Source organism: Aegilops tauschii, chromosome 6 (assembly GCF_002575655.3).
Source record: "Aegilops tauschii subsp. strangulata cultivar AL8/78 chromosome 6, Aet v6.0, whole genome shotgun sequence".
Lineage (NCBI taxonomy): Eukaryota > Viridiplantae > Streptophyta > Magnoliopsida > Poales > Poaceae > Aegilops > Aegilops tauschii.
This window is the reverse complement of record NC_053040.3, coordinates 83201554-83214399: the sequence shown is the minus strand read 5'-3', so window position 1 is coordinate 83214399 and position 12846 is coordinate 83201554. Positions and strand designations below refer to the sequence as shown.

Sequence of the window (12846 nt, the reverse complement as noted above, 5' to 3'; positions counted from 1 at the left end):
TTCTCACGAACCAAGAGCACTGGAGAAGCAAAGGGGCTCGTGTTGCGACGAATAATGCCATTGCTCATCATCTCACGGATTTGCTTCTCAATCTCTGTTTTCTGGTGGGGTGCATATCTATATGGCCGGACATTGACTGGCACTGCACCTGGCACCAACGGAATTTGGTGGTCACAGGCACGACGAGGGGGTAATTCCTTTGGCTCCCAAAACAAAGGATCAAACTCCTATAGCAGTTCTTGAATAGCTGGAGGTGTCTGCTCTGTAGGATCAGCATCCAGAGTAATTGCTTGCAGATCATGCTCCTGGTGAATCTGACGCACTTGCACACACTGGCTAATAGCACCCCGTTTCAGCAATCCTTGCAGCTTACGGACAGAGATTGGACGGCAGGAAGGATTATCTTGAATGCCATTGAGAGTGTTGCGGCGCCCTTTGTGCGTGAATTTCATACGACGATGACGCCAATGTACCCACATCGGGCTATGTTCTTCAAACCGCTCTTGCCCTCCCCTTTCACTTCCATAGTGGTCTTCTTTGGCCGGCCCACTCATTTCTCTCAAGCTTTCTGAGAAGAGAGAATCCGATTCAAGATGTTTCGAATTCAGCCTTTCCTTCATGTTCGTGCTTTAAGTCAGTTCGTACTTTTCAGTATATAAGAGAATGACTGAACTCGCGTTGAAAGCTAGTAAACAACGGTTGATAGAGACTCATAAGAGGGAGAGCGGTAGCAAAAATGAGATCTTTCGTCTAGATAGAAGAGAGATCCTTTCCTTCCTTTCTATAGGAAATGACTGATGTTGCTAAGTCACCTTCCGTTGCTCTTGCGTCATCCCTTTTCCAATTCTTTTTGTATGGCTCGCTTGCATCCGATTGATCGATCCCTAGTCACTGATTGCATGCATGAGTTCTTTGATTCACTACTGACTTCTTCTGTGGAGCCGAGTTCGCCGACTGAGACGACTTGAAAAGAATTTTTGACCAACCGATCTCACGACGATGAGTCACCCACATACTTAACAAAAAATGCAAATAGAAGAGCAAGTAAATCAAGCTCAATTACAACTCACTCTGATCAAATAGCACTCAGGTATAGGATTTCCAGCGGAAAGGTAGCCTTGCTCGCTTCTTTACCCTTGTACGCACAAATCTAGCTCATTGCAGCACTTTCGAGTTCGGTTACTTAAGTACAGAGATTGGAATAACTTAGCACAGGAAGTCCCATATCTTGTCTTAGCCTTGCCTCAGATATTTCCTCATAACGAGATCAGAATGAAATAGAATGGAATCTCAAGTCTTAGCTAGATCACGGCTACCACGTTCCCTCAGACGAAAAACAAAAGAATACTAGACCTGTTGGACTCGCAAAGTAGGATCAGGCTTTTTCTACTAGAAACAGAGGAGAGCGAAAACTAAGTCAAAGGGGGAAGAGCTGTTTATGAGCATTTTAAGGCCGGTTGACAACATCCAATGTCTCCCACGAGGGTGCCTGAAACTCCTGTTTTTCTAGGCAGAGGTAGGTATTTATATATTTAACACATTTTAGTTTGTAGGAAGATTCCCCGCTCTGAATTTTTTTCTATTTGGAGCTTCTTCCAAAGATGTTGGGATTCTAGTTTCAATTGGATGTGTCCCGGTAAGATCGTTAACGACTGATATACTGCCTGAGACAGGGCATGCTCTCCCCTCCGCGTATCGAGAGAAAGAAACAACTTCCTGATTCCAGTTTCTTTCATTTATACCTATGATATCCACGCTAAAGATGAAAACTTTTGCAGTTCATATCAGCCTGAATGAGGAAGTAGAGTCAGTTTCGTCCATAAACTGGGCCGAAGATCTGACAGAGGTTGACTTGCTGGCTTGTGAGTTGCCAGCTCCGTAGTTGATTGCTAACCACAGGATAGTGACAGCCAATATTCCTATTCCTGCTTGTGTGCTTGTTTGCTATTCTTAATGTTCCTGTTACGAGACTGACCTCGGCTCAAGCTAACCCCACACCGAAAGTCGTCAAGCAGTCTTGGGCTCCATCAATCAATGAGGAGGAAGCCAAAACCTGTTGGAGTTCCCCGCCATCACCTCGCCTAGATCCGGAGGTTCATACCCTCCTGTAGCAGAGATGTTAGTCGCAAAGGCTACTTGCCTGCTGAGGGGGGAGAACTGCCTAGTATCAAATTCACAAAGCAACACATTTACTAGTTGACATCTTTTTTTCTCGTTTTCATCGAAAAGGAGAGTCAGAGACCCGAGGATTCACTCATTTTGCTCCGTGAGTGAATCTGCACTAAATATTTTCATCGCACTAACTAATAGCTAGCCACCTCACGGATCACTTTATTATGTGCAGCTAAAGCGGGGTGTGTGCATTGTTCAACTAGAGCCGAGGAGGACATTTGAAATCTCTGAAAAAAACTTATATTTAGGAACGGAGGGAGTACAAAATATGCATGCACGCATCGTCAACGATTATATACGTTGATGGACGCTTGGTCGGGATAGCTACTCCCTTCTCCGTTTGAACATGCTTGGCCTTAATTAACCCTGTGAGCTGTTCGCTTCCAGGCTCCGATGTCATACTGGATGTTGATGCTGGCCTTTTGTTCTGTTCATGCTGTACGTACCTGTAGGCTGTAGCTGAGCTGGCCTAGATTATCTTGAGCTCAAATGCAATGGGTAACGATGGAGAGCAGGCGCCGATGACCCGCAGGGTAGGTTGGCGTACAACTTAGTTTTTTTTGTTGAGAAATTGGCGTACAACTTAGGGAGCTCCTGTTCAGCGCTTTATGCGCCCGTTTGGCATACTGGCGCTCACGTGAAGTTCATTTTGGGCCGGCCCAATTAGCACAAATCGATTGCTGGCTTGATCGCTCGACGAAAAACAAAAATCCCTCGCTTATTCGATTCTCGCGGGAAATTAAAACGGAGAACAGGGAATCGATCTCCGGAAAACCAGGTCAACAGTCTCAAGCGTTAACCACTAGACCAAGCTAAACTTTGTTGGCAACTATGAGGAAACAACTCTATTTGATCCCTTCTTTCAGTACAGCATTAACATATAATAGTATTGAATTATTTTCATAAAGAATACATAAATTTGAAAAATAATTCACAAATACCACGAATTTTTTAAAAAAATAAAAAAATTGAAAAGATTCATACAAATTGAAGAAAGTTCACGAAAATGGAAAAAGTTCATGAATTTGAAGAAAAAAAGTTCATGAATTTGAAAAAGCACAAAACTCAAGAAAGTTCATCAATTTGAAAAACATTCATAGATTAGAAAATATTTCGTCTATTTTTAATTAAAAAAATTATGAATTCGAAAAAAATTCTTCGGACTTTGTAAAAAAGTTCACAGATTTGAAAACAGTTCAATCATTTAGATAAAAAAAAGATCACGAATTTGAAAAAGAGTTCATCAATTTTTTTAAAAAGTTCATGGTTCTGAAAAAAGTTCAACAATTTTCATTAAAAAAACCCGAAATCAAAATTGTTCATGGATTTTAAAGAAAATGTTCACAAAACTTCAAAAAGTATCACCGACTTTAAAAAAAGTTCATTGAATTTGAAAAAGAGTTCACAAATTTAGAAAAATTTCAGCAATTTAAAAAAGTTCACAAACTTTAAAAATGTTCATTGATTTTTAAAAAGGTTCATCGAATTTGAAAAAGTCCATCAAATTTGTAAAAGCAATCATCATATTTGAAAAAAGGTTAAATTAATTTGAAAAAAGTTCATTGAATATGCAAAAATTTCATCGGATTTGAAAATTTTTCATTGATTTTTTGAAAAGTTCATATAATTTGAAAATATGTTCAAAAAATTGGGAAAGTTCACGAATTTGAATAAAATTTCATGTGTTTTGGAAAAAGGTTCATCGATTTTGAAGAAAAAGTTAATGAATTTGAAAAGAATCCACGCATTGTACGAAAAAGAAAAAGGAGAAAGAAAGAAGAAAGAAAACCAAATAAAAACGTCTAAAAAAGCTCACGAATGGAAGAAAATAAATAAAAGGAACAAAAATCAATTGGTTCAGATCAGGTATGATAGCATAGTGGTTTGCGCTCTTTCATACGTACGCAGAGATCACGGGTTCAATGCCTGTGTTCTGCCCATTTTTTTGGGAGTTTACTCAAAATCAAATCATATATGGGCGGGCCCAGTTAAGAGCGCCTTCAGCGCCAGTTAACGAAATGCATGTTAAGGAATGCTGAAGGCACCGAATAGGAAATGCCTACAACTTAGTACTATTCTAGCCGGAAAACCAACACTTTCACCCATGTGGGCCATCATACTTTCTTTATGGACTTCTTATCATCAGGCCCAACTTCCGTGGTAGCACACGCATATACATGTTTGTTTGTCTCAAAAAAAAAAATACAGGTTTGTTAATACTCACTGCAACTCTTAATTTCGTTTAGTCCCACCTCGCCGGCACACGCCGTGGAATTGGCCCAAGAAGCCATAAAAAGAGAGGAAGGGCAAAGTTTCAAATCATACCTTTCTCGGCTTTTTGGCTAAGATCAAATATAGCATCTGTTCCTATCAGTTTAATATCTGATATGTGGGCCAAGTGCCCACAATGATATTAAATTTATTTTTAAGGGAAAGGGTCCACTTGTTATTAGGGCCTTCAAGTGTCGTCCGGGCGTTGCACTACAGCCTAGACCTGGCACACCCCAACCAAATCAAACCCAAGAATTCCCCTTTGCTGGAAAAATAATTTGCTTGAAACAATGCTTCCAGCCTGAGATCAAAGGCAATGCAGCACAGTAAATCTATGCTGGTGGTGAGGACATGTTTGGCAGTGTTCTATGTCAATCAGAGCGAGCAGTTCACACAAGTTCGTACTCTGCCGGCACCGGCGACAGCTCTCCGCAGTCATCCGCCATGCGCGCCTCTTCCGTGGCGCCCATCAGGTCCTGCACCACCTCCGCCATCGCTGGCCGGAACTCGGGCTCCCGCTGCACATAGGCAAACTCCATTACGACAACGCAGCAGCCCAAGCAAACGAGAAACCAGAGACGATCGAGCTTCAGTTACCTGCACGCATCTGCTGATGATGTCCGCGAACCGTGACAGGGACCTGACCGGCACCGGCGTGCCCCGGAGGCGCGGGTCGGCCATCCGGCGCAGAGCGCTGAGGTCGTGCAGCCGCGCGCCAGCCCACGGCACCAGCAGCCTCTCCCCTCGCGGCCGCGCATTGTCGTAGGGCCTGCGCCCCGTCAGGAGCTGCAGCATCACCACACCGAAGCAGTACACGTCGCGGCCTGTGGCCGCCTCCGTCGTTGTGGCTTCTTCCGGCGGGCCGAGGTAGCTCAGTGCGTCGTCGTGCCAGTCCGTAGTAGCTCCTGATACTGAAGGTGGCGCGAACGGGGCGAGGCCGCACCCGGACACGCGCACCCGCGCCTCGCCATCGACAAGGACATGCTCCGGCCTGAAATGCCCGTGGACAACGGCGACATGTCCCTCCCGGCCGTCGTCCCCGTCATGGAGGTACTCGAGAGCCTTGGCGGCCTCGAGGGCCACGGCGATCCGAGCTTCCCACAGGAACTTGTTGCCGGGATCGGCAGCGTCGCTGCTGCCGCGATGGATCATGTCGTCCAATGTGTGTTCGCTGAAATGTTTGTACACGAGCAGCCTCTGTCCGTGCTCCACGCAGCAACCCACAAGCTCTTCTATGTTGGGGTGTCGAAGGTCGGCGATGGTCCGAACATTCTCCAGAAACTCGTCAGCAGCCATTTTCGTAGCCGTGTCGCAAAGCTTCAGCACCACAAACTATGTGATCATGGGAAGATGATGTCAATAACACCACAAAGTTTCCAACAGGAAAAAGAGATAGTACTCTACCACTATAAAGAAACTGAATACGGCACAATTAGGAATGAAAGTTCTACATTCAGTTCAATTTACCTTGCATTCTGGGCGCTCTGCTAGATAGATTTTGCCAAACCGAGTTTCTCGCAGAAAGTTCTCATCGCTGAAGTTGTTGGTGCACTGTTGCAGAGATGCAACAGTGAAGAAATTGAAGGAGACCCTCGAGGGTTTGCTTTCTTCTGATCCCCACTGAACATTCTTATCTGAAACAATACTTGACATGTTGTAGTTCTTGAGAGGTGTATGTGCCGATAAACCCGCCACCTTTGTGCAATCTCCCGGAGTGTTCCCCACAATGTCATTTGCAGCAACTTCAATGATCAAAACAGCAATGGGCATTTATATCAGAATAAGTAGGTTCTTAATTTTCAGGATAAATTTTCAGCACTGTTTTTCATGTACCTGTACTGTGTTGTTTGTCAGGGTAGGCAGGTGCACCTAGCTTAGGAGGCTTCCTTGTCCAGATTGCCACGCTCCTCACAATTGCCCTCAGGTGCCCTTCCCGAGTGGACATCTCCTGCCGCCGTCTCGAGGTTACGAACATGGTCACAACGACGGCAATGGTTAATAAACTGGCAGCAAGAATGCTGAATCCGGCAGCCTTTGCCGGAGACACCTTGTTGGCGTGCCTCCGGAGACCACCACCGTGTGTAGTGCCCTGTAGAGTAACTGCGGGAATTACAGTAATGTGAGGATGTGCAGCTGGAGAAGGAGACGACGTTGCTGGAGTCGGAGAGGAACCAGGGATCGGAATGGTGAAATGGTTGCCGTTTCTTCTGCAGAAAATTCAGGCAAGATTATTGATTTGTTAGGCAGGCAGTAGTTAGCCAAGCTCTTTTGGTTCTTGAATCTCGATAAGAGAGGATGGAGTTCTTACAGAAATTTTGGGATGTTGAGCATCTTCTCTGGGATTGATCCTGCGAACTGATTGTTCTCCACATTCCTGTAAACGTTCACAGAATCAAGATTCAGGAATGGGCATGCGAGAAATGCAGTCAGACCTTTGTTTCATGGAAATGTTTTTTCCCTCTCAACAACATGCAGGATTTTGCACGTTATCTCGTCAAGGAGTAATGTGACCATTATTTCACAGAATGAGCTAAGGAGGTATCTGTGTAAATTGGTAAACCAATTACAGGTCTTTCAGGGGAAGATCACGCAGCACATCTAGTGTCCCGGTTAGCCTGTTGTTCTGCACATGCCTGCAGCACATTGCAAATTCAGAAAAAAAAATGCATTTAACCACAAACTACCAGGAAGAGAGTATCACTGCATAGTACTCCTTCCGTCCCAAAATAAGTGTCTCAACTTTGTACTAGCTCTAATATAAATTTGTACTAAGCTCAAGACACTTATTTTGGGACGGAGGGAGTACTAATTAGGAAGCATAATACTCAGCTACCCACAGTGCCGAAAGGGATTTGAGCGTTGCCATTGACTGCGGCAGCTCACCGCCGAGGTTGTTTGATGACAGGTCCCTGCATGAACATAATCCAAAAACAATGTCAATAAATAAACTGAAGTGGTAGTGGACAGAAAGTAGAACTGAAATATGATGTAAATTCACAAACAATCTTGTAATAGCAGTGAGCTTTCCGAGTGCCTCGCTCAGCTTCCCTTCTAGACGCACGCCTTTGAGTACTCTGTCAGGTTCAACAAAAAGCTTTTCTGTGAATTGGATAATGCATGAAGCTCGGCATGGTACCAGAGATTATGAAAGAACCGCTAACATTTCAGTTATGTTGGGGCCGAGGCACTGCACCCCTTGCCACGCCTCTTCGCAAGGGTCTCCTCCCGAAGCAGCCCAGCCACGGAGGTCCGGCGAGCCCAGTGATGCGTACAGCTCGTTCACAGCATCAACTGCACCAGCAAAATAAGAGGAAAAAAAATGGACTTAGCAATTAGCATACATGCATTGCACTGCAAGACTCAGAAAAGTTTTCCAGATTCTTCTCACCGTCTTGCTGGTTGGTGTAAGAAGGGGCAAAGAACGGGATGGGGAACGGGAACACCAGCGAATGCGAATGCTCGAGCAAGCAGAAGGCGAGCCATAGGAGCATCCACATCTGCACTCTTCCTTGCATTGGCTCCATGGATGGATCTTGATTCAAGGTGCAACACTGGCGGCAACAACAAGCAAGAAGATGATAATTAGCAGCTACAGAGCCAGGCAAGCATATATACATAAAAGAGTGGCTGTGTGGATTTTCTTAAGCACCAGCATGCAGTATAGTATTATATGATGAGTTTCTGGTCACCTACCTGTTGACTCACTCGGTGGTTGGCAACTTGTGTCAATGGGTCACTCCTTTTCTTGCGTTTCTTGAGACATCCTCTGCAAGTTATCCCTTGCAAACGAAATCAGACAAGCATGACTGGGGAGAAGTTCTAGTGCTGCTCAGCCTTACAGAAAATTGTTCTCAATCAAAAAACATGCCCAACTGGATAAGAGGGCATATGTGTGAGATCAACAAGGAAAAGTAGGGTGTCTCGCTTACAAGATGAGGATAGCTGAATGTTATAGGATGAAGCATGAAGCATGTTTTTTTCTTTTTTCCAGAAGCCTCAAAAATCAAAATGTGACTTGAACATGACAAGATAAATGTTGCTTTCCTGATTCTGAAAAGGCACCCAACAAAACATTAACTCGGACACTGGAAACAGCATGGGCAACAGTAACCTGTAACAAATCATCAGATGCTTAAAAGCAAGATGATGCATGAGCATGCTGAGCAGAGCATGATGTGGCTGCAAACATGGCCAGGTTAAGGACTGAACAAGGATAAACAGACAATGTCATGCTTCCAGTACAAAAGTACAGTACAACACTCATTACAGATAGAGTTCAACAAATTCAGCTTGTTTACAACATGTCTTTGCTTAAAAAAGCCTAATACAACCATAGAAAATACATGATGGCTAATTCTTAATGAATAATACCAAGGCTTGAGTGCTATATCCAGTGAGCATATTTCTCAGCACCATCATGCCCATCCTCCATTTCATCAAAGGCATCAGATACATGGCCCAAGTACAAGAACCCCAAAAGCAAAGCGAGTTGATCCCTGCAGATATATTCAATTAAAACTCATAACACGCAAGTCATCTAAATGCAACAGAAATATGCTTCCATAGTTTCACAGTAATGTCTTTCATGCGAAATTGAAAAAACAGTACAGTTTCAAACTAAATGTACATAAGCTGCTCTTTCATGCTTTCAAATGTTCCATAGCCATCATATATTCTTATTTCAGTTAGGAAGCAGTATACAACAACAATAGTAGCAGGAACTTAAGATGTGAATGGTAAATTAAAGCCGTTCCAAAAATGTGAATGGCCCTCAAACATTAACTGATGAGCATAATATGCAAATTTGGTGGGATGGAGATGCCTTTCCTGCTATGTAATGAATTTGTTTTCTTTGACTGGCAGGTTGCATGACAACTATTGAACAGGACAGAAATAAATCATGACCACCTTTAATGGCTAGATATGTTCTCAAAATAGCATGAAACATGAACTCTCAGCATGCACAATTAGGACAGCAAAGCATGCCAAAAATTAAAATACATGGTTAATGGGGGAAGTTTCCCTCCCTTAACTATATGTTGTTTTTCTCTAATAGAAATCGACGAGGAAGCTCGCTGTTCCAAAACAAAAACTGTATGTTGTTTAGGCAGAAGTGAGGCACCCTGCGGAGGCCACGCCTCGAGCACGGATGCCTGAGCTCATTGGCATGTGCACTAACCAACCGGCCACTGCTTTGTTCTTAAAACTAGACCAACTGGGATTTGCCCTGTGGCATTTTAATTAAGAAGAAACAACCCAGATCAGCACAAGCAATTTCGACGCTGTCCAAGAACTTCTCAAGAGCAAAGAAAAAGGGTCCAGGCCAGATTGAGAGACATGGATGGACCAATCCAAGTGAGGGATTTGTAAAACTCAACGTAGATGCCTCTTTTTCTGAGGACAGTGGTTCAGGGGGTTCAGGTGCAATCTTACGCGATGCTTCTGGATCCTTCATTGCAGCATCATGTAGCGACATTCAGTTCGTTGAGGACGCGGCGACGGCGGAAGCCCGAGGGCTCCGAGACGGCCTCATTCTGGCAAACGACATGGGCTGCAACAAACTGGTGATTGAGGCCGACTGTATGGAAGTGATCCAAGTGATGCAATCTAGAGGCAACTCGCTTGGACCGGCAGCAGCTATTTATGAGGAGTGCGCTTTTATTTGTCGTAATTTTGTTTCAGTTAGTTTTCAACACTGCCCTAAGGAAGCCAATATGGCGGCTGATATGTTAGCTACTATGTCGGAGGACTCGCAAACCATTGTATGGCAGTCCGAGCCTCCGGGTTTTTTGTTAGACATTTTGTCAGAAGATGTAGCCCTTTTTGCTCATGAAATATAAACCGCCATGAGGGCATTTCCCTCAAAAAAAAAAAGAAGAAACAACCCAGTCACACCTTGCGGAGCCCGTCGCTCGAACGCGGGTGGCGGGCTGGGCACGCAGCCGGACGCGCGCCACTAGCCAACTGGCCAACACACAGTTCCCAAAGCGCGCCAAATATAAACAAAATAAACTTACCACTTCATCATATACTCGGTTTTGACAATGACAGGGGGAAGCCAAAGTAGCAGTGAACATCTTCTTTATGGAAGAATTGCCTCCTCCTCCTACAAACCTTAGTAAGTTCAGAAGTCTTGACATCCAATGCAAAATAATCTACATTCCAGTCAGTCGTCAACAAGCTCATAGGGGAGCCTTCAACAATGTCGAGCTGATCTTCTGTAGTGGCTCCAAGGAATAAGAATCCCTCAGCTGCGCCCACAGTGAAATAGTCATACTTGCTGGGCAACGGGATAATATTCTCCAGTTGCCATTCCTTGGAAGACTGGCCATTATTTTGGTGAGCGGTATGATAGAGATCAAAAGAGCCATTTGGAGTGTGATCACCGACGAGAGAAAACATCTCAAGGGCTCCTTCTCTACCCACAACAATGCGAGGCAGACTTCTACTCTGGCCAGGCCGGCATCGGGATGGCACATAGATGTCGAGAATGTCTTCGTGCTGGCCAGGCAGACATCTGAGGTTCATATGGTAGCCAGTACGATCATCGACAGTGCAAAATTCAATTTTCCTTGTGTCCAACACAAGCAGCTTGTCGTTAAAAGTCGATGTTGAGTAGTAGGAGCCGCGCGCGCAGTCAAAACAGGACACGCCACGGTATTCGCAACCTCTGAAGTTTTGCCATATCTGTGGCTGGCTGCCCAAAGAGCTCCAGCTGACAGTTGCGGCTATGCACCATTCTCCTGTGACGGAAGAGAATAGAAATGCAACCAGATTGGTTGTATAGTTAGCCAAGCATATCACCTTGAACAGTGTCTCATCCTCATCCTCGGCAATGTGCATGAGTAAGGAATTGGTTCGTACAGGGCCTTTCTCCTGGAGTGCCAGGTTCTCCGGAACGGGTGGAAGCAGCGCGTAGCGACGAAACAATGGATCGCAGACGGCAAGGTGTCTGAAGGCCTCCCAAAATTGCCCGTCTTCGAGAAGGACACGGCCATCCCGGGCGTCGCACGGGACCCACACGTGCCCCTCGCCGTGTTTGGGGACGAAGGAGTAGGTGAAATCGGCCGCGTCGGCGAGGGAAAGGCGAGCGGGGCGGAGGTGTGGGGCGCCTGGGCGGGGTGGAAGCCGCCTTCGTCACCCACGAACCCCAGGAGCGGCGGCGGGTGGCGTTTGCGGTAGCTGCGGAGGAAGGAGCGCTCGGTGATGATGCGGCGGAAGGAGGCGCGGGCGGTGCAGGCGCGCGCGAGCTCCGCCGGCGTGGGCAGGCGGAGGAATATCTCCTCCAGGAGCTCGTCGCCGAGGTCTGTGAGCAACGGCGTCTGAGTCCGGTGTTCGGCGACTGACGCCGCCGTCGAGGCCATGGCGGGCAGCCAATCGACGGCCGCCGTGGTCAGAGTTGGATCTCAGGGGACGGGGTAGTGTGCGGTGCGCTGCGAGCGTGGTTAGGGTTTTCGTCGGAGATGGCAGGGCCGCCGCAGTTTTTAAGGGAGTGTGCTGGAACGAGGTGAGAGTGGGGAATGGAACGGCGGATCTAGGAAAGAAAAGGAACCAATCTAAAATTTTCTAGGGTCTATGCGGGCGGGGGGGCGTGTGCCTCGTTTGGTTCAACATTTTGGGAGTGTTTTTTCCCCTAAAAAAAGGAGTATTATTTTCCAAAAAAAGGCCGAGGGAAATTACCATGTGAGGAGAGGAAAATTCCGGTGCGTGCTGTTTTTTTTCATTCTATCGAACGGCCTCTCGGCGATCTTCTCCGCTTCCTTCCGCCGGGAGTCCACCCATATCACCTTGAAGGTCGTCACGCCCTCATCCTCGCCAATGGGTGCGAGTAAGGGCTTGAATCCTCGTGATTTCTCCTCGACCGCCAGTGCCAGGTCCATAGGTATGGGTGGAAGTAGCACGTAGTGCCGTGACAATGGACACCACGAGGTTTGTGATGATTTCCCCAGATGCGCTGCCCTCAAGGAGGACACGGCCGTCGCGGGGACACCAGGAGCTTTCATCGCTGGGCTTGGGGACGAAGGAGTATGTGAAATCTGCGGCATCGGCGAGGGCATGGGCGAGCGGGGCGAAGGAGTGGGGCGCCTGTGCGGGTTGGAAGCCACCTTTGTCGTCGACGAGTCCGAGGAGCGGGGGTGGATGGCGTTTGTTGAAGCAGCGGAGAAAGGAGCGCTCGATGATGATGTCGCGAAAACGGGGGCAAGCGGTGGAGGCACGGGCAAGCATGGCAGGGGTGGGCAGGCTGAGGAAGATCTCCTCCAGGAGTTCGCCTTCGAAGTTTTGGGGCAAGACTGAATCCGATGTTCGGCGATTGGCGGCCCGAGGCCATGGCGCGCGGCCAATCGGCCGCCAATCCGCCCGGGTGGAGAGTGACGGGATCGGGGGCTAAGGTTTGGTTGGAGT

At 46.6% G+C, this 12846-nt stretch overlaps 1 protein-coding gene and 1 non-coding gene across 5 annotated transcripts; one reads left to right on the top strand and one right to left on the bottom strand.

Annotated features, from left to right (window-relative positions):
- Positions 1-3848: 3848 nt before the first annotated feature.
- On the bottom strand, positions 3849-11987 carry LOC109733008 (protein STRUBBELIG-RECEPTOR FAMILY 1). Of its 4 annotated transcripts, XM_020292213.4 has the most exons (12): positions 10461-11986; positions 8137-8939; positions 7832-7994; positions 7605-7734; positions 7446-7517; positions 7281-7352; positions 7011-7076; positions 6752-6817; positions 6277-6650; positions 5911-6185; positions 5041-5775; positions 3849-4961 (listed from the first exon to the last, which is right to left on the bottom strand). In XM_020292213.4, the coding sequence occupies exons 3-12, from the start codon at positions 7965-7967 to the stop codon at positions 4833-4835; spliced, it is 2055 nt and encodes a 684-aa protein (XP_020147802.1). In that variant the 5' UTR covers positions 7968-7994; positions 8137-8939; positions 10461-11986; the 3' UTR covers positions 3849-4832. The 4 variants fall into 4 exon arrangements, with proteins under 4 accessions (XP_020147802.1, XP_045085634.1, XP_045085635.1 ...); XM_045229699.2 differs by having other exon boundaries at positions 7281-7517; positions 10461-11987; XM_045229700.2 differs by having other exon boundaries at positions 7281-7517; positions 11248-11987.
- On the top strand, positions 4494-4680 carry LOC120967495 (U2 spliceosomal RNA). Its single transcript, XR_005761256.1, has one exon. It is a non-coding gene; the product is annotated as a U2 spliceosomal RNA (small nuclear RNA).
- Positions 11988-12846: the final 859 nt, after the last annotated feature.